This window comes from Cuculus canorus, chromosome 1, assembly GCF_017976375.1.
Source record: "Cuculus canorus isolate bCucCan1 chromosome 1, bCucCan1.pri, whole genome shotgun sequence".
Lineage (NCBI taxonomy): Eukaryota > Metazoa > Chordata > Aves > Cuculiformes > Cuculidae > Cuculus > Cuculus canorus.
Genome location: NC_071401.1, coordinates 193,860,961 through 193,886,188, shown reverse-complemented (window position 1 = coordinate 193,886,188; position 25,228 = coordinate 193,860,961). Strand labels below are relative to the sequence as shown.

Genomic DNA, 25,228 nt, shown 5'->3' with positions numbered 1-25,228 from the left:
TCAATGAGCTACTCAATGAGCTGAGCGTTCCATTTCTCCATTTTATTTTTGAGCCCATCTTAGAATGGGCTAGAAGAATCTTAAAAGATGCAAGTCATGGGTAAAAATAACTTTCAAAGTATTGAATAATGAAGAAGCTCTTACAGTCTGCCCAGTTATATCCCACAGCAGTTTCCACAGAAAGTAAAATGATGGGGTTTGTTACTGGTGAATAAAGGTGAGATTGCCCAAGAAAAGGGTAAGTTTCTGTATTATTTGGCATGAAAAGTTCATCAGTCACGTGCGGGAGTTAATTTATCACATCATTAGTATAACTTGGTAAAAAGCTTTCTCTGTCACAAAGCTATAACTTCGCCATAAATAAATAAATGAGCCACCTCCGTCCCAACTCAAATCTTGTTTTAGACTTCAACTTATTGAACATTTAACAGGTGAAAAACATAATTAACTATACTGTGTTATAGTGACTGGCCTTCAGCTGGGCTTTGTGCTGCTGACCACAGCCTTTTAACCCAAAAGTTTAGCGACTTTTCAATTCACTTCACTGTCTACTCATCTAGCCCGGACTTCCTCAGTTTGTCAATCAAGATATAATAGCAGACAGTGCCCAAAGTTTCTTCTACATCACAATAAACCCTATTACTTCTCTTGTGAACTCAGCTATTACAAGCCAATATCTGAATTATTACAAAACCTTCATCAAACATATGTATGGAGAAGCAGGTGAAGTCCTACCATATTTTCATGCCTTAACTTACAGTTCACATAATCCATATCTCTTTCAGTGCATCAGTACTTAAAATGAGTTTTCAAATAACCAGCACAAAACCAAAGACATCAGATTACAAAGCAAACAGATGACAGAAGACTGTGAGCAGATGGTACCTTAACAGAAAGAGGAACAGGAATGAGGACCGGGGTTGGGTGGGTGAAGAGAAAGTTCTGGGATAACCCTCATATTGTATTATTTGCATGTACTGCAACTGAATCTCGGATTACTTTCTGTGGCCAACAGTACACACATGACAACAGTACACACACAACCTGCTAGTTGTGGACAAACGGACAAGGTCTCAGAAGTTCAGACAGCCAGGAAGCAGCAAGTCTCAGAAATTGTCAGGTTAAGAAAGGCAACACTGTTGTCATCTCGGTCTGACTCATACAGACTTGGACCAATGGAGCTGGGCGATCAGGCATCACAGCGTAACCTAGAGCCAGGCTTTCTACAGATGAGCAGCAATCACTTAGAAGAAAAAAAAAAACCAAACAGAACAGGATGGACTAGATCTAAACACTCTCGCCCTAGAAGAGTCCAGCAATGAGCCGGCAGAAGCCTGGGAAGACAGATCCTAAAGCAGCTCACACCTGTCCGGGGGGAAGGCCCAACTAGAGCTATTTGCAGCAAAGGGCAGGAGTCCTTCAGCAGCCAGGCAACGTGACCTGGAAACAAACCATACAGCCCAGAAAATAAGTAAAGGTATTATAACATGCATAAAGCCTTTTCCTAGCAGTTATATTTGGGGAAGGGGAAAAGGGGAAAAAAACGGGGAAAAAAGGGGAAAAGGGGAAAAAAAGGGGGAAAGGAGGGGAAAGGGGGGGGAAGGGGGGGAAAGGGGGGGAAAGGGGGGAAGGGGGGGAAAGGGGGGAAAGGGGGGGAAGGGGGGGGAAGGGGGGGGAAAGGGGGGGAAGGGGCGGGAACGGGGGGAAGGGGGGGAGGGGGGGAAGGGGGGGAAGGGGGGGGAAGGGGGGGAAGGGGGGGATAGGGGGGGATGGGGGGTGGTTAGGGGGGGCTATGGGGGGGTTATGGGGGGATAGGGGGGGATAGGGGGTGGTTAGGGGGGGATAGGGGGGAAAAGGGGAAGAGAAGAGAAGAGAAGAGAAGAGAAGAGAAGAGAAGAGAAGAGAAGAGAAGAGAAGAGAAGAGAAGAGAAGAGAAGAGAAGAGAAGAGAAGAGAAGAGAAGAGAAGAGAAGAGAAGAGAGAAAAGGAGACAGCTGAGATCGAGCTCCTCTCTGAAGAATTCTGTATTTGGCAGCAATCAAGGCTGATGGTTGGGCTGAATACCCTCCTTCTAGTCTCAGTAAAAAAAAAGGAACATTAGGTCTTTCACACAACAGCTGTAAAAAAAAAAAAAAAAAAGAAAACACTGTCCAAAGCATTGACACATCAAGCCCAGTGAGACTGCAAAGTATGTGGAGAACTAAGAATTTTATAAATATCAATGATGAAATTAAAGGAGTTGGTAAAAATTGTTGCATTTTTTTTCTGCCTCTGTGTTTTAAGCAGAAAAAAAAAACACCAAAAAATGCTGTGCCTGTGACCACAGGAAAGAGAAGTGGGGGGAGGGAGGTGGGTATTGGATCTGGGGGGATTTTTTAGTACAGTACTTGTTAGGCAGGCAGACTCAAAAACACCAGAAAAATAGTTGCTTGCTGCACTTTGTTTGCACTCTGCTCAAGCCAACAGAGCTCTGTTTACATTCTTTGTAAATAAACAGGACTGCACACACACACACAAAAATCTCACAACCTTCAAATTACAATCTATTTCTCTTCCTGAGAGAAGCAACCTGGGAAACCCACAAGTATTACCTCACTCCTGGGCTCTTATAGCAGAAATAATACATGCCATGTTTTCTGAATACAGATGTCAGATAGCCAAATATTGGCTAATACAAGACTCCGGTCTGTGCTTTTTCGCCTGCTCAGCTACCTTGCAAAGGAATTGAGCAATCTCTTGAGGCTTGCGTGTCAAATTAAGACCTGGCCCTCCTGTCCACCTTGGAGACATTACTCCTCTTCTAAACCAGGATATATGATTGCTTTTTGCCTTTCTTAAACTGCTTTAAGAAATACTTTTGACTAATATTATCAGACCAGAACACACAGAGGTAGGATGTCTACTCTGAGTTGGTTTACGCTCCAGAACTCCTTACTATTATTATGCATCCCCGCTCCAGAACTCCTTACTATTATTATGCATCCCCGCGCTATCTTACTTCAAATGGGTTTTGCAACAAGCACAGAGGACAAGTTCAGCAGTGTAAGTAGCACTACTTGCTTGTGGTCATGGCTGTGCTTTGCCTTCATTATATGTATCAGCCAAACATCATCAGCAGGTGTTAAGTCTGAAGCACAGTATATATTTAACACATTGTAAGAAGATACCTCACTTTTCCTTTCCAGAAATACAGGTCTATAAACTAAACAGGAGTTAAGTAGCAGACCAAACTCTGCAATAGTGAATTACCATGCAACTGAGAAGTAGTAGTAAAGAAATTGTGCATTTTGTATCCACAGCTGATCTCGATCTTTTGGATGCTCATGTCAGATGGCGAAATATCCAAACAAACTTAGATCCAGTTCTGACAGGTGCTACGAGGCCCCTGTGAGAACAGTTATCAGGTTACCTGATTAAAGGCTAAACATAACAGAAATGGATCCAGCAAGGATCAGCAGAAAAACAACAGGTAGAGAAACCATAACAACCAGATCAGTGGAAACGAAGTACCTGACTTAGCTATTCCCCAGATCATCAATTAGATCACGCTCCCCCTGAGTGAAACCCACCAAGGTGAGTCAAGGAGGCAACTCTCTCCTTAGAAACACCTTTAAAACTAAAGGTTGTTGTCATATGGGGTGCAACAGGGCTTATAATGGGATGCAGGGAGAAAACATTTTGCAATTGTATAAAACTCATGTGGGATTTTAAGAATATGCAAGGCATCACAAAATGTGAAGGGGAAGGCACTAGAGGCAGAAAAAGACTGGAATAAAGGTGGATAAGGAAGAGGATAAATAGGGCAGGTCAAATGAAAACAAGTGCCTAGTCAGTGCACTTGTCTGACTGAGCCCTGCCTTTGACCATGGCAGTCTCTCCCATAGACATCAAACCTTCTTTCTGTTGTCTTTGTGGATGCACTTCTGCATGTGTATGCGTGAACTCAAGCCAACTTCAAACCAGACCGCCCAGCAATTTGGTAAGAGATATAAGCACCAGCAACCTGAGTGAACATAAACCTCAGGGGCTCACGGGTCAACAGACAGGGGACAACAACAGGTCAAGGCTTCAACAACTACATAGACCATTTAAAACCATCTACAGGGGGACCCATATAGCAAGTATGTGAATTAGTGTGAAAATTGCACTACTGGACTTGCACTCCTGAGGAGCTGAAAAGGAGGAACGGGACTGGGCTGTTTGTGCAGTTCTCAAGTGCTTCATGTATGTTTACGTGGGTGTTAATAAAAGCACTGGTTTGAGTCTCTGTTGATTTGTGTAGCCAGCTCCGCACACATTTGCTGCATGTGAGTATGTGTGCATGCACGCACACCCATTGGGAAAGTGCTCAGTCTCACTGCCAGCTGGCCCTGGGGACACTGAACTGGAGCAGACTCACGCTCACCTATTTAGCTGGGACAGGAGGTACACCCTGGGACCCAAAGCCTGCTGCATTTGGCTACCTCTAACAGCTGGCATAACTAAAAGGAGACACATCTTTAGCAAGTCCCTTAGTAAAGCTATCAGTAACACTTTGAAGGTGAAGTGTATAAATCTGCCTTAGATTCAAGCTTGGGATAGTCTACGCCTGCTTAAGCTGTCCTGGCATCCAGTGGAATACACTGTTTTGCTAAGACATTTTGTAAACCATTGTGCATTTAAATGACAGTAAAAAAATGTATTAACAGTCTCAGGCACCATTCTGCTTCAACTGGATAGCCTCTGGTTCTTTTAATAGCCTGTGAAATTCCTATGTGCTAAACACATTTGAAAAGAATCTTGACCGTATCTTTATTACACGTTTCCTTTTCAAGTCAGGAGTCAACTCTACACTATTACAACAGAAAAGTAAAACAAATAAAGTAGATGTAAATTAAATTACAGGAACATATTTAATAAGTTCGCCTTGGAGAAACTCGAGAACAGATTTCCATAAAAAGCCAGAGCACCTTTAAATTCTAGTGGTCTGCATAGAAAATCACGTCCTCTGGCAGCATGCTACAGCCAGGGTGCCCAGGGAACAGGATCTGTGCTAATTCATCATCTCAGTAACCCACCTATTGATACCAAGAGTACTTGTGAGAAAGAGGAAGACCTTTCCTTGATCAACAATAATTTCTTTGTAAGTTCTGCAGCATTTCACTTCTGTTGTGAAACATAAGCATATCAAGGAAGGCTGTATCTTGTTTTATTTGGGTTTCTAGACTCATACTCTGAAACATTATTACCTGAGAATAAGCAAAGTGAGACTTTGAACTGGGGCTGGAGAACAAGCCTTACGAGGAGCCGCTGAGGGAACTGTGGTTGTTCAGCCTTGAGGAGGCCGAGGGGAGACCTCATGGCTCTCTACAACTACCTGAAAGGAGGTTGTAGAGAGGAGGGAGCTGGCCTCTTATCCCAAGTGACAGGGGACAGGACAAGAGGGAATGGCCTCAAGCTGTGCCAGGGAAGGTTCAGGCTGGACATCAGGAAAAAAAAAAAATTCACAGAAAGGGTCATTGGGCGCTAGAACAGGCTGCCCAGGGAGGTGGTGGAGTCACCATCCCTGGAGGTATTTAAAAGACGAGTGGATGAGATGCTCAGGGGCATGGTTTAGTGATTGACAGGAATGGTTGGACTTGATGATCCTGGAGGTCTTTTCAACTTATTCTGTGACTCTGTGACCTATATAAAGACTGTTTGTACTGACATATATGTTACAATAGAATGAAACATTATAACTGGTGAAAATGTACTTCAGTATCACTGTGACTTACACAGTTTTCATTTCTCCTAGCCTTAGTCTAAAGACCTGTTAGTCTTCTCAAAGCAGACATTTCTCATGGCTAAGACTAAGCAGCAGCAGAAATTCCCAATTCTTGTCACATAAGCAATAACAGCTGTCAGAAAAGCTTTATGCTGTCATAGCGAGGATGACAGAGCAGCACTCTAAGGAAACCACCACACGTGGTCTCCTATGGTAAGGTAATCCTTTTATAGAAGAATTCACAAAGAACGGAGCTAATTCCAAACACCTTCCATTCTATTTCATGGCATGGAATAAACAGAGGTCAATACATCCGTTTGGTATGCGGGCATGGCAGCAACTGAATGCTTCTGTGGACAGCGGCCACAGTAGTTGAACACGACAGAGAATCTGCAGGTCCTGATGCTGGGTACAGAACAACGAAACAGCGTTCACTGAAACCCACAGGAATTTCAGACCCCTTTTCCACCTCCACAAAGAAACCACTGCTGGATATTCTGATACAGTTGTTACAAACGAAAATAACATTGTCTCTTTATAGGCCTGTTAATGACAAAAACAATTCCCCCAGTTCCTGCCAGAACTACTAATAATATTTAAGCTTTGACAACACAAAACAAAATACATTAAGAAGAGTTTCTGCACTAATATAGCCTTTGCATCCAGAAAAATACAATACACCCCTCTATCCTCATGCACAGTAGTACCAAGCAACAAAATTGAGGACAAGACCTATCCTTCTTAGGAAGGCTGTAAACATCCCAGTAGATATGGGCATAGGAAGTTTCTTCATGAAAACAAAGCACTGAATTCTTCAAATGTTTTCACGTTACTCTAGTGACATTCTGCCAAATAAGAATTAGCTTTAAGAAATTCTCCTCCCTTCCACAGAATTATGCTGCTTCAAGTTTAGGAAAAAATGTCTTCAGGATTAACCAGCACAATATTAAGATGCAGACATTTCACGGGCTTTCAAGACCAGAAAACACAACCTTTCAGTGAATGAGGGTATCATCAATTTATAGTCATTTGCTGTAGATAAAGTTAGAATTAGGACGCATTTATCAGTATGGAGAGGTTACTGAAAGCACCTTCCGAACATCCTATCAAATACAGTGGCCAAATTTTCATAAACAGAACACCTATGTGGGATATGATTCTGCTCTTGAGCACTGTCCAGTCATGGAAGAAAAAAAAAAAAAAAAATCAAACAGCACAACTGACCTAAAGCTATAATCACAAGAGAAAAACTGTGTAGACAAACTCTTGTAAAGAACTGACACTACTTCATTCGTAGCACAAAGTCCAACACAAAAAACCTGAAACTAAAGCTGAAGCTCAGGAACTGACAGTGGGAGGGGAGAAACAAAGATGTGGTTATAGAACACGTTCCAACCTGTCACAGTGAGACAAGGCTCAACTGAATCATTTCACTCAATACAAGTGGACGAGTGTTCAAACAGAGACATTTTCTTACCCTCAACTGGAAAACGTTGGTGTGCAAGACAGAACAGCGAGTTAGCATTAGCATCAAGACAACGCACCAGTTCAGAACACTTTATCTGTGAAGCAGTTCTCGGCTATTAACAACATCACTGTGCTTGAGCACCCACCCTGTTTGCCAGACCTGGTTCCCTCTTCCCAAAGATCAAGTCGGCGCTCAAAGTAACCCATTTTTTGTTTGCAGAAGATGTGAAAGCAAAAATGACGCAGATCCTCAACAGTCTTTCAGAAAATGATCGGAGGAATCCCTTTGAGTGTTGGCAGCAGCATGTGCAGCTGTGTGTCAGCTCAGAAGGGAACTGTTTCTGAACGTGATTGTAGATGATTTTCTTAATTTGTTTAAAAAAAAAGTTACAGGCACAGTCTGTCTCTGTTTTTTTTTTGGTCAGACCTTGTGTAACAGGCAGAACTTGGAGGTGCACACATTTGTTTCATAATTAACACATAACTGTTTCATAATTTAAAGAATAAAACCAGAGAAAAGAACAAAGCAAAAGCAAAGGAAATAGTACTTCACTACTCATCTCGTGACAATTAGCAACATCACTTTGGTAGACATCTTAAATGCGATCACTTTTGTATTTCTTTTTAAGGTAACAGACTGATAGATATCCTCTGAACTGTAGGGCAGGATTCACAGCAACTCACAAGCTGAGAGATGCCATAATTTCCCGATAATATGCTTATAATACACAAAATGAAATGCTTCAATTGACATACATTTGCTTAACCTGTTGCTTAGCGCCCCTTGGTAACTACATCAACCGTGGATCAATGAAAGTACACACATCCCATTCACAGTATATCTACTGAATTATATGAACATCTAAATATTTTATTATTCATTTGTAAGTATATAATGAGAAGATGCATAAAACCATAAATTAATTTATCCCATAACACAGCACAAAGTCAAGAGAAATGCAGTCACGTGCCATAGGTACACATTGTTTTATGCAATCTCTCAGGTAACCCTCCCTCACCACTTCTCTATGGAATGGAGTGGACATTTCAGTGAAGTCACAATTAAGACAGTGATTAGGCAAAAAGTTTCAAGTCATGAAACACACTAAATCTGTAATATAAAAGGCTTTGCTTAAAATGACCCCCTACTTTTTCACTGAGATTTTACCTCGAAATGGAATTGGGAAACATATGTTCACATTAGAAAAAGAAAGTATGTTTCAAATCATCGTTTTCAAATTTTTCAATTGGTTCAATTAGTTCGCACTAAGCAGTATTCATGTAGGAAAATCTCATACAACCTCCCAGCACCATAAACCTTTTCCAAAATTCACTCATTTTAGTTCCACTAGTAAGTGCCCAAAACAGAGATCTGTGTTTTCAGAAGATATATTAGAAACCTTCTTGTAATAAACATCACACAAAACAGATAATCACCTGAATAGTAGCAATAAAAATGATACATTTCACTTGTGACTGAATATCAAAATACATTATTTTCTTACAGCAGAAATTCCAGACAGACACAAAAATAAACAGTCTATGGCAGAAAAAAATAAAATACACTTCAAATACTATATCTTTTCAAAGACTACTGATGAACTGATATAGTGACTACCAGCTCCAGAAAGAATGCAGTGTCCCCTAAAAATATCACCTGGAGTGAAAAAGCTGCTCCATGTGTGGCTGCTGCTACATAGGCTATTTCCTCTTTTTCCTACACAAGCGCAACAGAAGTTGCTGCATTCCTCCTCTCCACATCCCTTTCATACTTCATTCGAAACACTTACACACTAAAACAATGAGCCTGTGAAACCTTTAATGTGAAAAAAGAACAAAACATGGGATTTGGTTTGGTCCAATTTTAGTAACCTAATATTAATTATCTCGTCCAGGAGAGCCATACAGGCACAGACACCCCACATAGCTTGGTGGTGGAATGAAGTGCCTCCCTGGATAAATAGCTTAGGGTTTGCATTAAGATAGGATGATTTCCTCCCTAATTCTGAGACAAAACACAACAAATAGCAGTATCAGCTTGCAGTTGAAAACAAAAAGAGGGGAAATGTACATTGCTCATTGTTATCATATATTATTTTAAAAAACAAATAAAAAATTAAATTTGCATTACTATTAAAAATAAATTTGAACCGCCCTGAAATGGGAGTTAGGCAATATTTCTTTCACTTAAAAAAAAAAAATTAAAGAGAGAACACAGATAAAGAAAAGACGGTATTTTAAAAATGTGTTTAAAAGTTAAGGGAACTGATTAGATAGTTGCATTTTTCTGGTGGTTTTTTTTTTGCCTCAATGTTTGCCAAATAACAATAGAACTATTATCTTACAATGCCATATTATCTAATAATTGTTCCAAAATATTTCTCTGACAGACAGCAATGTCAGCTCATACCGAACGTTGCGAGTTGATGGTTCTTGTACTCCCAAACATGTGTTTTATTTCTCTACTTTATTACAAGTGACGCTTCTGCCTTAGAAGTAGTGCATCCACAATTAAATTAATTTAAAAAAAAAAAATCCACACAAATAGAACAAAAAAATCCTACATGTTCCTAAACCTGAAGGATTCCTTCAGCATTACAACCCATCTCACAATCGCTCTTATATCAACTAACATTAGGTCTCTTCTTAGAAAAGGAAGCAGACAGTACTCAGTCTCCATCTTTTTTCTTCCCCCTCATTATTTTAGACTTCTTTCTTCTTTACTTTATCCCTGACTGCATTCTTGGGATGACCTGATGAAGAAACCACATAAAAGCACTGAAAAATGCATTTATTTGCTCTGCAAAGATAAATTACAAAGAGAGAGGTACACATAGCCCAAGGCCGGAAAAAAAAAATTTAAAAAAAACCCTAACCCAGTAGTCCTTAAACCTTGCCTGCACCATCCCCACTCCACTCCAAATACTTCTGCATACTGAATAACACAAAAAACTGTGCTGTCCTACTGCCATTTGAAAATACCTTCCCTTTACTGCTATTTATAAACCCCTTAAAATCATGAAAACGGAATTAGACACACATCGGTTCTCTACTTTAAGACTGCTCACGACTGGCTGCTATTTTTTTTTTTAAGAAACGATGAAGCAGAAATTCAATTTAACAAAATGTGCACATGCAGCTTTTGCAGAAAGACATGAAAAGAGGTCAGATACTTCAGACATATCAGCCAGCATAACCTCTGCCAGCAAATACCTTGTGGTCAAATTGCATTGCTCTAACAAATTTAGAAACCAAAATCAGAAAAAAAAAACCAAAAAAAACCCAAAAAGAGTTCTTTGTCTTAAAGTATGAAAAACACCATATAGATCGGGTGTGCAGTCTGACGAGTATAAATTGATCCAGATGGAATAACTGACTTTTCTCAAAACGAAACAGAAACTTACAAGGAGTTCAACAAGCCCTTAAAGAGTGAAAAAACAACTGCAAAAAAACCTGCTCGGCTCAGAGGGCTGGCTATGCTGCACATGAGAAAAGTGCGTAACTCGTACAACAAGCCAAAGCATTTCTGCTTTCTTGAAGGGTTCTTGAAAGACCATTCCCCTCTGTCTGGCTGTTGCTATTTGCCTTCTCATGATATTTGCAAGGCTTGGACAAGTAACCTCACCCAGCCTCCACTGAAACCTGGGGCACATATCAGTTAATTCACTGTTATACTTGTTAGCTCAAGAGAACAGGCATGTGGCACGTTGCAAGCTGGAAGAAAGCATTTCCACCTTATACTTAAAGCTCAGACATCCAAATAAATCACTTCAGTGTAACAAGTTACAGTAAGTTACCCGATTCTCAGTAACCGTGCATCCACAGTCACCCCAGTTACCTTGTCAAGGAGGAATGAGGACTTTGTCACAGGCTGCTAACATGTACATGGGCTGCATTAACCGCTTGGAAATTTAGGACTTATAGATGCCGTCTGCTTAATCAAATATCCCGAAGCGCACCAAAACAGTTATTCTATCCCCCCACATCTGCAGGTACACTTTTTCTAGGGGTAGGTGAGGGGAAAGGAAGGACGAATGTCACTACAAAAAATGTCTCAGGTGCATATTAATTTACTTTTCAAGGCTTTAATAGCTCTAATATCTTGGAGGATCCTCAACGAAAGGATTCATCTCACTTTCTTCCTAATACCTCCTAAAAGCCTCTCAAAAACATTGCAACCTACCATCCTAAGAGAATGCAGCAGAATTTCTAACATGCTGAGCTTCCCTAACAGCCAAACCATCCATTATATTCCATCTTCCTTCTCACCATTTTTCTTTTTGCTCTAAGATAGGGTAACAATTAGAAACTGCCAAGTGAGCAGGAAAACCTACAAACACTAAACTCCTGTAAAAACAAAGATCAACCAAAGAAAGAGGCAAACGATGGGCTTCTCTCTTGTTCCTTCCCTATACCCATTTCATCAGTTTCTGTAAATGCACAGAGTATCTCCTCTCCCCTCCCTCTAGGCAAGCGCTGTCTAGCAGCCTCTGCTAGCGTGGAAAACAAGAAGCAAGTCATGGACTCTTTCAGATCTCCCACCGAGCATTTCTACCTGGAGAACTCAAGCTTCTCAAGAAGCCCAAGTACGAGGAGCAAGGGCAAGAGCTGACAATAAAAAACTATGTAAGTATGAATCCCCTTTCCGTGTTAGTCAAAAACATGCGCGTTTTCATGTCTGTACGGTATGAACATATATGAACATATACTGCAATTTCACTACACAGCAGACTGAGGACAGTCTTCCAGTTCAGACACTCAATACTGCTTTGTTTTCTTAAAAATATCTTATACAGTCATTTTGAAAGGGCCTTGGAAAGAACTGGCAGCTAAAAGGATAGACAGCACTGTTTCATAACAGCTTGCAAAAAAATTCAGTCTATTTTTAGATTGGTGAAAAGAATGTGGTTATTTAAAAAAAAAATAAATCTCAGATAATTTATAAAGTTGTTTTCATTTAACAATGACCACGTAACTTGTGCTGCTGATGTGTCAAATCAGTCTCCTGGTGAACAATACCACATATCTAAATCCTCAAAAGAAATCTATGTGCATGTATAACATTCACATTTGATTTTTATTGCAAGGTAACGCATCATACTGTTATAAAAATCTTACTTTTAAATGAATGGCATTTCAATGGATCTCTAACAAACGCATCCTATTCCAATTATGGGCTATAATCCTTTACAGGAACGTATCCATCTAGGACTACCATTATGTTTATGAGCATGTTTAGTTCAAAAGCAGACCAATGGGTTTTAGGGTGCTGCATAGAATTAGTATTGATAAAATACCTATGTTATATAACGAATTCTCCCACAGCAAAAGCCTTTCCAAAAATCAAGTTAACACCTGTTTCCTTTACTATTTTCACCCCATCAACCTTTTATCACCATCATTTTATTAGTCTTGTATTCAAAAATTTTAGGAATCAGGGTGGGATAGAGGTAAGCAAATAAACATTAACATTTTCTTTCATGATTCTTAAATTTTCAATAAATAAATAAATAATCTCTCAAAGCCCTTCTTATATTTCTCCATTTTGGAAAGGTGACTTAACAACCCATTCCCCCCCACCATTTTCTGTATCTTTCATTGCTGATATTTTGTTATACTACAGCTAGGGAAAGGCAATGCAGTTTGCTTCTATGTATCTTACACAAATATACCTAAAAATCAAACCAAACTGCTTGTTTTGTTTTTAAGAACCACATATGCCACACAGCACCCGTTCATTTTGAAAGATGTCTTTAAGCCTGCTTCCTTAAGGCAGCTTCCAGTACATCATCGCATCTTTCTACAGATGGGAGCCATTCAATAAACCGTGCTTTAGAATAAATTCAATAAAACACACTTTAGGTAGTAATCTCAGCTAAACGTACAGTTCCAGCGCTTAAAATCAATTTTTTGTCCATGTCTAATACTGAAACTGAAAAAGAGAATATTCAGATGCTCTTTTGTATATAGTCGAAATTAATACTGCAAATATTTTTTAAAGGATATGGTGTCGCTCTGGATGGAGGTTATTTTGAAAATAAAGATATTTCTTAAAATTGAGTCGCAAGCAAAACAGAACCGAGTACAGATGGATCGACTTTAAAGGAGGGTTTAAAAACGATCACTTAAACGATCATTTAAAATCAACAAAATAACCACCGAGAGGTTATTTCAAAACTTAACATGCGTTTAGTACCTCGAAGCATTTCCCTAAAACGAAGCGGCCAGTGGGTATCTCCATCATCTGACTGACGGATGGAATAATTGCTTTAAAAACAATTCTGAGTCATTTTGCCCTTACCTGAGGGCACGAACCGCCGCGGCGTGCGGCGCCCGCTCCATCGCCAGCCCCGCCTGGCCGGGCCCGCGCCTGCCCCGGAGCGGGGGTGGCGGTGCCCGCGCCCCCCGCGCCCCCCCCCCAGCCCGGCCGGAGCGCGGCTCAGGCGGCACTCGCCGCAGGGCGGCCCCGCACGCGGGACGCGGCTGTACCTTTCTGAAGAGGACGACTTCTCAGAGTTAACTGACATCAGCGGCTCGGTCCTTCTGCTTGATCTCTGGAAAAATCAGAAAGCGTTCACCACGGCGCCCGCGGCCCCCGCGCTGCCGAAGCCCTTTTGTGGCGGAGAGGCCGCTGCTCTGCCAGGGCCGCCCCAGCCGCGCTGCGGGCGCCGCGCCGAACACGTGACCGCGCGCGGCGCCGGGACGAACCACTGCGGGCCGCGGGAGGGGAGGAGGCGCCTCGGCGCGGCCGCAGCTGCCGCGGCCGTCGGGCCGATCCCACCGCGGCGGGGAAGAGGGGGCGAGGGTCCGAGGGGAAACGCCCCGAGCGGGGGGTTCGGGGCGGGGAGCGGCGTCCCGGGCGGTGACCCGAGCGCCGGGGTCACCGCGGGAACCCCGCTTCGAAAGCCCGAAAAATATGGCTCTGGCAATCGTTTTTGTCACAAAGAAACGAGTGTTCGTGCACCGCTTTCCATCCCCAGCCCAACGCATTCCCATACATTCCCAACCCTAACCCACACGTGGGACGGGAATGGGGCACGGGAAGCACCACGCGTCCCTGGGGTTTGTTTTTAGTGCCCTGCCTCTCACTGCCTCCGAAGAGAGTTTGAAAAATAATATTTAAATTTCCTTCATTATTTTAACATTCATTAATTACCAATCCCAGCGAGTAGAACTCCATCCGCCTGGATGGGGAGGTTCCCCGGGACTGAGGGAAGAAATTCACGATAAGGGTGGTCACCGGTTGCCCAAGGAGGTGTGGCTGCCCCATCCCTGGAGGTGTCCAAGGCCAGGTTGGATGGGGCTTTGGGCAGCCTGATCTAGTGGGAGGTGTCCCTGCCCATGGCAGGGGGTTGGAACTGGGTGGGCTTTACGGTCCCTTCCAACCTAAACCATTCTATGATTATACGACTCCCAAACTCGTAGACCTTCCCTTACCCCTAACCTAGCCCCTAAGCCCCTTAGCAATCTAATCCTCTAACCCTAACCTTACACCTAACCCTCCAGCCCTAATCTTCCCCTAACCCCAGCCCACCATGCAGCCCAGGACCAGCTGCTCCGATGGGGAGCTTCGCCCTGTGCCGCTCTCCACTCGCCTCCAGATCCCATGAAAGCGGAACAGACAACTGCTGAAAAAATGGATTTGCCAGGAGCTCTGCAGTCAAGGGGTTTGTGACTCCCAAAAAACAATGTCATGCATGTAAGCGCTCACTGGAGACCGTAGTGCCACCTTTGGAAATACTGGTAGGACCCATGCAACATTAAGACTATGTCCACCTGTTCACAACCAAAGTAAACGTCAATTATTTGGGATTAACCATTCTACCATGAGTCAGCTTAAACATGACTTTTTTTTTTTTTCTTTTAACACAAGTTTCAGACACAAAGCCTTAGAAATTTCTATTTGAATGAGTTTAGCACCCTCCAGCTCTAGCGGAAGGGTTACTAGATAGCAGCAATTGTCACCTGGTTAAGCATATACCACTGGTTCTTCCCCAAACATACAGACTGGAGAAGCCTTCAAGAAGAAACTCAGTTCTTGCATTCGAAGTAGATGCTTTTCAGAGCTTTGAAAACATGTTGTTAAAATGTCTGTACGTCCACAACTGGCTCCACCACATGACTGCAAGGACTAAGCAAAGCTTCATTTACCATTGCCCATCCCAGGAAGCACATGCTCCTCTGATCACAGCTACCAGGATACTTCTCTGCCACTCTGACTCACATTCCAACACAGGCAGAAATCCCATTACCACCATATTGCCCAGCCTAGTGAGTGGGAAACCTGCCAGGTTCTGGGCAGCTCCAGAGCTGCAGCTCGCTGATCTATCTCATCTCTTGGATCTCTTTACTGGAAGTCCGCAGTAGTTGTCACTTCAGTCACACACATCTTTCCTTCTGTGCACCTCAGATCCCCAGCTATCACAAGGGGATGACAGCATCAACTCAACTCCCTAGGATACTAGGGATTTTTTTCAGTTAAACAACCCGACAACCTATAACAAAACACCAGTGAGCACACCAAACAACAAATTGTCTAATTTTGTACACAGTGCAGTCTTGAAAACTGCTATTAAGTAAGACTTAGAACAGTACAGGGGCTAAGAACTGAAAACACTGAATATCTATCCAGTCACTGAAAAACCCAGTCACATTACAGTAAAAAAAAGAATTCTAACATGTACTATATGGTGTTCTCCAGAGGCTCCACAAACAGCTTGCATATTCCTTCACTTTTAACTATACAATCACACTGTTATTTTAAAATTTTTAGCAACACTTATGAACATTGGTGTTGATCATACAAATTAAGCAATGCACTGCATATACTGCTAACATATCATATCATATCACATTATATTATGGTTTCAAACTAGATAATCTTTAAGGTCCCTTCCAACTCAAACCATTCTACGATTATTTTAAACAAGTGGAGGAAGGCTAAGCCAGTAATATTACGATTGTCATAACACAGTATTTTCCATCATGTACACGTTCGAACTGTATGAAGGCAGTGCAAAAGTTCAAATAGACCAAAGAACAGAGGCACAGTGTGATTAAAAACATCTACTGCAGGACTCAATCATGTATTCAGAACACTGCAAAAATATTTCTCCAGGAGACATCGCCTTTAAGAAAATTCAGAAAAAAAATTCACTTCAACAAATCTCTGAATAGAGTCTACTTCACAGTACACAGGTCAAAGGAAAGTACCTATACTTCTTTTCTCAAGGACAAGCGCACCTCCAACTCCTTATGGATTCTCTCTTCATACTCTGATCCAATACAGTTCAACAAAAAAGGGATGCTTCATTACACATTGTGATAACATATGTAATTTGTGTTGTCAGTACTAAAAGGTAAAAGCTGCACCACAGGATTTTTTATGGGATGGAGGAGACCAAAGGTTTGGACAGCTTTGTAGAGAAAGCTTGCCCCTTCAGTACTATATTTATGGGGTTTTTTTCCTCCTATATGAACGAAGATTAGAATGCTGCTCTCTCAGTGTGTTTCCCTCACTTTTGGACAGAGATAAAATTGACAATTCGGAGATGCAAACTAAAGTCCATCTCCTCTACCACAGACCCTTGACACTGACTAACAATCCAACAATTTTTTTACCTCCTTCCAAAGATATTTAACCCTGTTAAAATTTTAAAAGGATTATACAAACAGATAACTAACAAGACAGGATTTTATAGCAAAACAAAATCCACAGAGCTTGGAATAAAGTGATCAACTGATCCATTCCACAAGCAAGCTTCCAGACAGGCTTTTCAAGGATGGCTAGATATTATTATGCTTATACTTCATTACTAACAACTAAAAGATGTCAAAACCAAAATCCAAGGTACAGGTTATTTCACTGCAAACATGACGACCCTGGATGCTCTAGGAAATGCATAAAGACGTTCCTCTCTGATGGTATTGCAGCACAAAATTTTATTTCATTTTTATTTATTCAGTGGCAACAATTATTTACTTAATATAGTGCTAAGAATTTAAATAAAGAGACTTCATAGAAAAAAAAAATCTAAGCATCATTAATGAGTGCTCCATTCCACAACTTCATAAAACTTCCACCACAAGGTTCTGGGGTTTTTCTTTCCTTCCCCTCTCTGCTCCTCTCCTATCGATTTGAAAGATTTTCTTATTTAGGATTTACCTATCTTTTGTCTCAGGTATCTGGCATTATGGCAAGTGGACCCATTTTGTTCATTTTTAAAAGCAAATCTGTACCTTTACACCTCCATGCTGCACCTCCAAGGTCAGGCCGATATCACCATCATCACTTCTGATACAAAACTGATCATGGAAATAATATCACCAAAATAAAGACTGTTGAGTTTCACACTAAGTGCCTTATTGGCCATAAGAGAAAAACGGTTTCAGAAAGAGCAATATTACCACTTGTTCATTTCAGTTCTTTATAAGTTACATATCCAAAAATCTGGAAAAATTAATGAATGTATTAGAACATACAAATTGCATCCCAAGTCCAAATAAAAAAAAGAAAAAATCCTCCAAATGGTGGTTACCCTGACCACCCACTCAACTAGCCTTTGCACCCCAGAAGAATGCATATTACAGTAATACTTGTTAAACTCCAAGTTAAAAAAAATAAAATTAAAAAAATGAAAAATAAGGAAAAATAAAAGTTTTACAACCAAACAGCTCTTTATGAAGTCCTCTTGGTTCAAGCCCCTTCAAGTCGACACAGAGAACTATCACTTCAATTGTTGGTTGACCTCAATGGGCTATTCAGGATCAATGCCTGTTACAGCGAGTCAAAGAACATCACCTTTAGTGGCTTTTAAGAGTTTAATCAGATAACTGTATTGATCAGTGTGCAGCTGTACAGTGCACCTCTGCTTCCCAAGCAAGCACTTATGTTCTCACTGAAGATTTTTGGACTGCCCCAATTTCAGAGGCAATAAAAAGATGGTACTGTAAGTGGAACCACATCCAAAGGAATAGATCATAACCTTCTGGCTGAAAAAAAGTTAAGAATGAATGAAAATTAGTGGCTGCAAATCACAAAACAGCCGCTAATACTATAAATTTCCCAAGCTACAAAATAACAATAAAATCAGGTGTGGGCAGCAGTATCATTGTCACTAACTCCTCAGTTGTTCCATGCACTTTATCAGCCCACTTTGAGTAATTTCATATTGTGTACAGATCAAGTGGCAGACAACTGGCTCTTATCCAAGACCTGAGCAAAGCAGATACAATAAGTCTCTAAAGCTGTACTATTCAAGCTGTGATTGAATGAAAACAAAAAACAAGCTCAGGAAAGCTCTGCGCTGCCCAAAATGGCTTCATAATCATCATGATTTTTATTTTTCCAAAGCAAAGCAAAGAAGACACTAACTATTTAGAGGAGGAATCTGCTCAGTCTGTTATTTAGCCTAGTTGTTTGCCTCCTCTGAGACGTTCAAGCATAGGTTGTGGGTTAGATCAAGAAACAGGCATCAGATAAAGGTAAAGCAGAACGAGATTTCCTTTTAGACAGATCATTTGTTCTGCCAAGAGACCAGAGGCTTGGAAAAATGGAGAAGAGAGCACCACAAAGAGATGCTGGCAGTTTCCGAACTCAAACAGAGCATCATGCCAAGGCTCCAAGAAATGTGAAGTTTCCGCAATGAATCTAGAACAAACTACTTAAGAAAGGACAGATAGAAGAAACTCTCCAAACAAACCAAAGCAGAGAAGCTACTTTACTTCAATAATGTGAAAGAAGAAAAAAAAAAAAAAAAGTGACATTGGAACTGGGAACCTCTGAGGAATACATAATCTGGACTAAAGAACAGAGGGGCAGATCTAGCCTGAAGTTTTATTTGTTTTCACCAAAAAAGAAAAAAACAAGAGTTCTCAACAATGAAAGAAAAAAAACCTAGCTGCTACTTAAGCACATATGGAAAAATGACACCGCACAAACTATTCCCTTTGACATATGTGTAGCTATAAGACCACTATTTCGAAGTCAACTAAGTCACTGTTTCACTAAAAAACTTAATCGTGTCCATTGCAAACCGATTATCTCAGTGATCCACAACACATTCATCAGTCACGATCAAAACATCTTACTGACAGTGCATGTATTACATTTAATCCAAAGCAGAATGTCATTGTCACAGAACTCAACTAATATAGCTTTTTCTCTTTTTTCCCTTCTGAGGGCAAAGGAAGACACAAAGTGGCAGCTAAACATGCTACCTTCAATTTGTTGGATTGTAAACAGCTGCCATAAAAAAAAAATCATACATGCCTTTTAAAATAGCATTATACTAAACTGATGCAAGAAAAATACACTGTTTTAATTACTACGTAGGCTTATCCACAGATTTTGTTAATCTAGCCTGATCATAATTAGCAAGTTCAGTGCTTTTCTTCCATCTTCTGTGCAGCATGTATTTTAGGACACAAACTCAAGGTGCTTTTAGCCTTTCTTATACAGAACCTTTCAACATCTCCTTCGCCATCAACATTCATTCTAGTCTATTCTCCACTGTATTTTCCTTTTTAAGGTTACATGAGTGCTATAGCTGTTTGGATCTTAGATTTTACCTATTAAAATGCTCATTTCTCCTGTCAGTTGACTGTACTTCCAGTGTTACTGTTAAAGTAAATAATACCGCTTCCCAAATCTTACAATAAAATATAATGCAAAGTCAATTAACCAGGTGAGCCATTTTAAGTAAATTTTCAGCCTTGAAAACACAAAATATATTTGGAACTTCAGTATCACTAACTTGATTTTATGTTGACAGCTATTGTACAAATGACATACTAACTAGTACACAAGAAGGCAATAAATATCCTGATGAGGCACCAGATATCACAGGGCAAAATTAGGCAGATTTACACACAACTTGAGAGGTTCACTCCTCAGTCTCTTTTAGATAATGTACTTTGAAAATGATTAATAGTTCTACAAAGTGAATCACAGACTCTGGCACCAGCGTTTTCAAAATGGCACAAATGCAGAGCAAGCCTAAATTTGATCAACATGTGAATGTTGATGAGATAATATGGAAGCATTCCAAAATGAATCATTCTTCCAGATGCTACTAAACCTTTGAAATCAGAAAAAAAAAAACAAAACAGTGCCCATGTCCCAACTTATTTGCTGTTCAGGTGGAGAAGTGTGGTAGCCCCTTATTAAGGGACAACAAAACTGGAGTGGTGCGTCTCTGTCATGTTCTTGTTGTCCAAAAACCTTGATATAACCAGGAAGAAATAGAAGGATAGCTTGAATGGTTTTCTCTTACCACAATACAACAAAACTCAGTATAAAACAGGCATATTTCCTTTTTGCATCAATTGCAACTTTAAGAAGACTGGAAAGATTGTTTCATGTGGGATTTCAAGATTATGCCAGAGTTAACTTCAAACTTTTAAGAGTCCTCAGGAACGTAAAAGGCTGTCAGAAGTGGCAGTGAATGTAACATCACTGATGCCAGAAGTCAGTATCATCATCCTGCAGGCCTTGAGAAGCTAATACAGAGCCTGTTCATTACTTCCTTAAGGGTGTAAAGTCAATGCAGTCTACAGTGCATTTTTGATCTGCTCATACAGAGAAGTCTTCTGCTTTGTTTACAACAAAAAAAAACTCCTGCTTGCTTTCTGTGAAGGTTTCCAACTTGGCATAAATCTTTCATGTAACAGGAAAGCAACTGAATATTCATGTCAATGTTTGTGCACATTCATGGACTTTTATTCCAAGATATCAAGAACGGGCAGGTTGAGAAGAATGCAGGGGGCTGCCAGGCACTCAAAACAGTCTCTAATATTGTCTGCTTTCCTTAGCAGAAACAGCAGTTCTCGTATGAGTTCAATACGGAAAAATAAAACAGTGGCTATACGGGCTTCTTCAGCTACCTCATGCTTAACATTCACAGCAATGCTGATATACAGCCCAGTGACTTCCTCACCAAGGAATAGGTGACAAAAACAGCTGTTTGCAATCTCCTGTTGTGTAAATTACATCAGTATTTTTAGTATCATTCTTCTTCAGTATTCTAAATAAAATTTCTTCTCAGGGCATGAGAAAATTACAATAGAGCATTGAAAGTTTTGCCATATTCAGAATATTAAAATTATTGTTCTAAAAAAAAAATGTTTACTTCAAGTTGATAAAGCTAACCCCCTCTCCTTTCCTAAAGGTGCATATAAAAAAGTCAGTAGTATCAAAATGCACAGCATTTTAAACATTTGTGTAAGAGTCCTGTTTTAGCTACTGCTCAGAAAGTAGAAGTATCTTTTAAAAAACACTCGCACACACAAATAGCAGGGACTGGATAAGATAAAGGGAAGCACAGATCCCTTATTTGTATACCCAGCACAAGTCCACACACAAGCATCAACTACAGCTGGGTCCCACTCATGCTCAGCTCAGCAGGCATTCATAACAGGAGTCAATAACTGCCCAGGCAAAAAAATATCTCTAGAAAACAAGAGAAAAATCTGATGAAAATAAGCAATTCATTTTCCCTTGCATAAAGAACAAGCAATACTTGTATACATGTATATCAAGTGGGCTTATTATTAACACTACCAAGTTCTTTTTTCAAAGTGCTAACTTAATGTGAAGGCTATCAAGTCTTTTTCTAGGTTCATAGAATCATAGAATGGTTTGGGTTGGAAGGGACCTTAAAAATCAGCCAGTTCCACCCCTAATCCCCCTTCCGCCACGGGCAGGAAACACCTCCCACTGGATCAAGCTGCTCAAAGCTTCATCCAACCTGGACTTGAACACCTCCTGGGATGGGGTAGCTACAGCTTCTCTGTGCAACAAATCAGGTTGCATTGGATCATCTCCCAGCGATGTCAGATATACAGAAGCACTGATATTTCACATTTCCAATATATTTAAAACTACTGGAATCATCTGCTCAGGTACTTCTAAAGAATATACTAATATCACTGTTATCCTTCCAAACAGAGTTCTTCATCTCTGAGCTGAGGTTAAAAAATAATACTTTTACAAAATATTCTGAAAACCTATCTTCCCTCAAAACGGCTGCCACCCCCCAATACTATCCAAGAGAGAAAGTCCAGCCTCATGCTTAGAGACAGACATCTTTCATTCAGCTGACACTGCTAGCAGTTGAGCCTTGTTCCCATCAACAGGAGGGGAGGCCAAAGCCCATCTGACAGACAGTAGATAGCTTTAATGGTAGCCAGCTGCCTTGTTTTTGCAGAGGACAATGGAAGACCATTCACTGAGAACTTACTGAACAATGGTATTTTATTCATGAAGAACAGCAACACTAGTATGATCATTTTTAAATAAATTTCAATGAATCTTCATCATAAGGGGGACATGGAAAAACATCAGATACAGAAAGGAATGAAACACGGTAGGAAGGAAAGAGCGCACTGCAGGATACCTCAAGGTGGAAACTAAAAGCTTGAGAACATCCACAGTACAGTACTTTGTTTCTGCTTCTTCAAAATGGAAAAAAACATACAAAATACGCAGATGAGTTTGTCTTTTACTTATTTAAATATATTTACTTTACAAACATAAATATACAGCCCGTCTCATACTTAATACCTCTGAAGAAAATTTTTAATACTGTCAAATTCTTGAGTTTGTTGTTTGTGTTTATATACAGAAATTTTTCAAGGAAGTTTGTAGATAAATTTGAGAAAGCATTAGGTATTTAATATGAAAAGCCTTAAGAGTATGCTACAATTACTTTTAAAATGACCCATTATAAATCCAGGGAAGAGAATTACAGTTAAAAGTAACTACGCATTCCAATTTCTTTTAAGTCAACCATGTAACTTGAACTAAGTCTTCTTGACATAATCTGGCATTTGATCTTTTGCCAGGCTGTAGTATTCATTAATGAAGTGCTTATTGAAACACAAAGATGACATTAAGAGGAATTCTTCATTCTGGTAGTTTTCCTGGGTCTGGCAGCATTCGCTGTACCAGATGCATGATCAGGACCAAGTTGTTGCTTTTGTCTCCTTCCTCCCACCTCAGCCCAATAACCAACTCTGCCCAATGTTTGTTTGAAAATCGGCAGTTGTAGAGAAAAGCCACTCTTTAAAGAAAAAAAAAAAACAAAAATTAAACTTTTTTGCATAAGTGCTTGTCAAATTAAATACCAGTAGAGCACAAAGAAAACATTAACCCCAAATATAACCATGCTTCTTGTTATTTTCCAATTATTTATGTCTTCATTACCTATATGTACTAACATTATTTATATTATATTGTTTATACTGTGTTAACTACCTTACCTATATGTATTCAACAGTCATGAGAAAAGGTTTGTTTGGAGAGGATATAGGCAGAGTTGACAACATTTCTTGGAGTTGCTAGAAAACAGAAAGCTTAATCCTACAAGTTTATTTATTTGGGGGAAAAAAAACCCAAATATTCACTATGTATGTTAAAAATGTATCCTCCTGTTCTTTAAAATCCGTTGTCAATTGCCTCCTATTCCTAGGCAAAAAACATCGTCATATGGGAGCAGTTGTACATAAGGTAGCTAGGAACAGGAGTGACCTAAGAAGTTATTACTCCATTAGTTAAAACACAGTAAATTATTAGCTGCATTTTCCAGATCTTGTCTATAGCAGAGCAAACGGTTTCCTGAGCATGCATGGTCAGCTTTTCTGTCAAAGCCAAAAGAAGTTCAACCTCTGGCATAATAATGAGGTGTTATTTTTTCACACACTCAAACCAGATCACTTCAGGTGTCTTTACTGTCTTAACTCACTAGACAGAATGGATAATTTCTGACTTCTAGTCTGAAATATTTCTGATTTATTCCTTTTACAATCTAGTGTAAAATTGTTGCTGTGTTAGGATTCTTTTGATAATGTTTTCTTTCAAGTCTACAATTTGCTTAAGTGCCTTAAGTGCTGTTCATTTTTTCAAATACTATTATTTTCCCGCTCATTTGTTATGTGCTTTTTTTCCAAAATTCAAGACAAAAAAAATTGCTGTAGTGGTGTAGAATGACAAATTAAATTCCAGTCTAAGATTTCTGTTCATCAAAACCAAGTCAAGCATATGCTACCTTCAGAAGTCTAAAGCAATGACTCAAAATCTTGCACACGGCAATTTCTACCACTCCTAGGAGATGAAGCTACATAATTTACCCAGAAGGATTAAACTGGGTCACGATTATTGAATACATGTTATAACCTTAAACTCCAGGTTAGAATTTCTACTTAGCCTTACTTTTTATTATCATTCACTGTTCTGAAAAGCTTTGTGCTTTTATTTTTTGGTACAATATTTACAGTTAGAAATCCTTACAGTAATCTTACAATTTTTCAATTGAGATATTTTGACAGGATTTTCACGGGACGCTTCTCACTATGTTCTGTCAAAGGTTTTGTATTGTGATAATAACTACAGTATCTACATAAATGGCTTTTCCAAAGATTCTTGCAAGGTTTTCAACATTTCTTATCCAGCAGATCATCAGGATTTTTATACTCCTGGAATTCTCAGCTGTAAAGAGGACATTCTCAGCTCTGTTTCTCTAGAATAAGAGACAGGACTTACTTCACCTTTCCTGGCCTCATAAGAGGACTAACAGTTCTATTAAAAAGCTCCATCAAAAAAATACATGTCATCCTGAGCACAAAGCAAGCCAAAAACATCTCCACTTCAGCAGTGCACTGTGCCCCACTGGGATATGGGCCCACAGGGTCATCATCTTAGCCTAACTCTTCAGGAACACAGTTGTCTGTCAAACTATAGTTAAGACGTTCCTTCTTGTTTACAAGGTAGGAGACAAGGGGAACAAGACAACAACAAGAAAGTGTTTCTAGAGAGAGAAGGAATGAGAGTATCTTTGAAAGATGGCAGGAGGAGCATCCTCAGCAGCCTTTAAAACTGCCAAAACAAAGACACTGATGTCAGCTGTACTATGTCACACTCAGCAACTAACATCCAATAACTCCTCCTGGTTTTCCCTGTGGTTCTTTCATTTAGACGCTGTTCAACTCCTGTGTGAATAAGCCTGTCAATACCCATGTC

At 40.1% G+C, this 25,228-nt stretch overlaps 1 protein-coding gene across 6 annotated transcripts in view; it reads right to left on the bottom strand.

Annotated features, from left to right (window-relative positions):
- The window catches only part of SRPK2 (SRSF protein kinase 2), a 147,269-nt gene that overhangs the window by 85,567 nt on the left and 36,474 nt on the right, over positions 1-25,228 (bottom strand). For 2 of the 6 annotated variants that reach the window (XM_054056400.1, XM_054056398.1), the window contains exon 3: positions 13,702-13,766. The exons of 3 other annotated variants lie outside the window; for them this stretch is intronic. In XM_054056400.1, the coding sequence (XP_053912375.1) occupies positions 13,702-13,739 (38 nt within the window). In that variant the 5' untranslated portion in view covers positions 13,740-13,766. Of the gene's footprint in view, positions 1-13,513; positions 13,570-13,701; positions 13,767-25,228 lie in introns of those variants that run through there. One more of the 6 variants, XM_054056397.1, reaches the window with a different exon arrangement.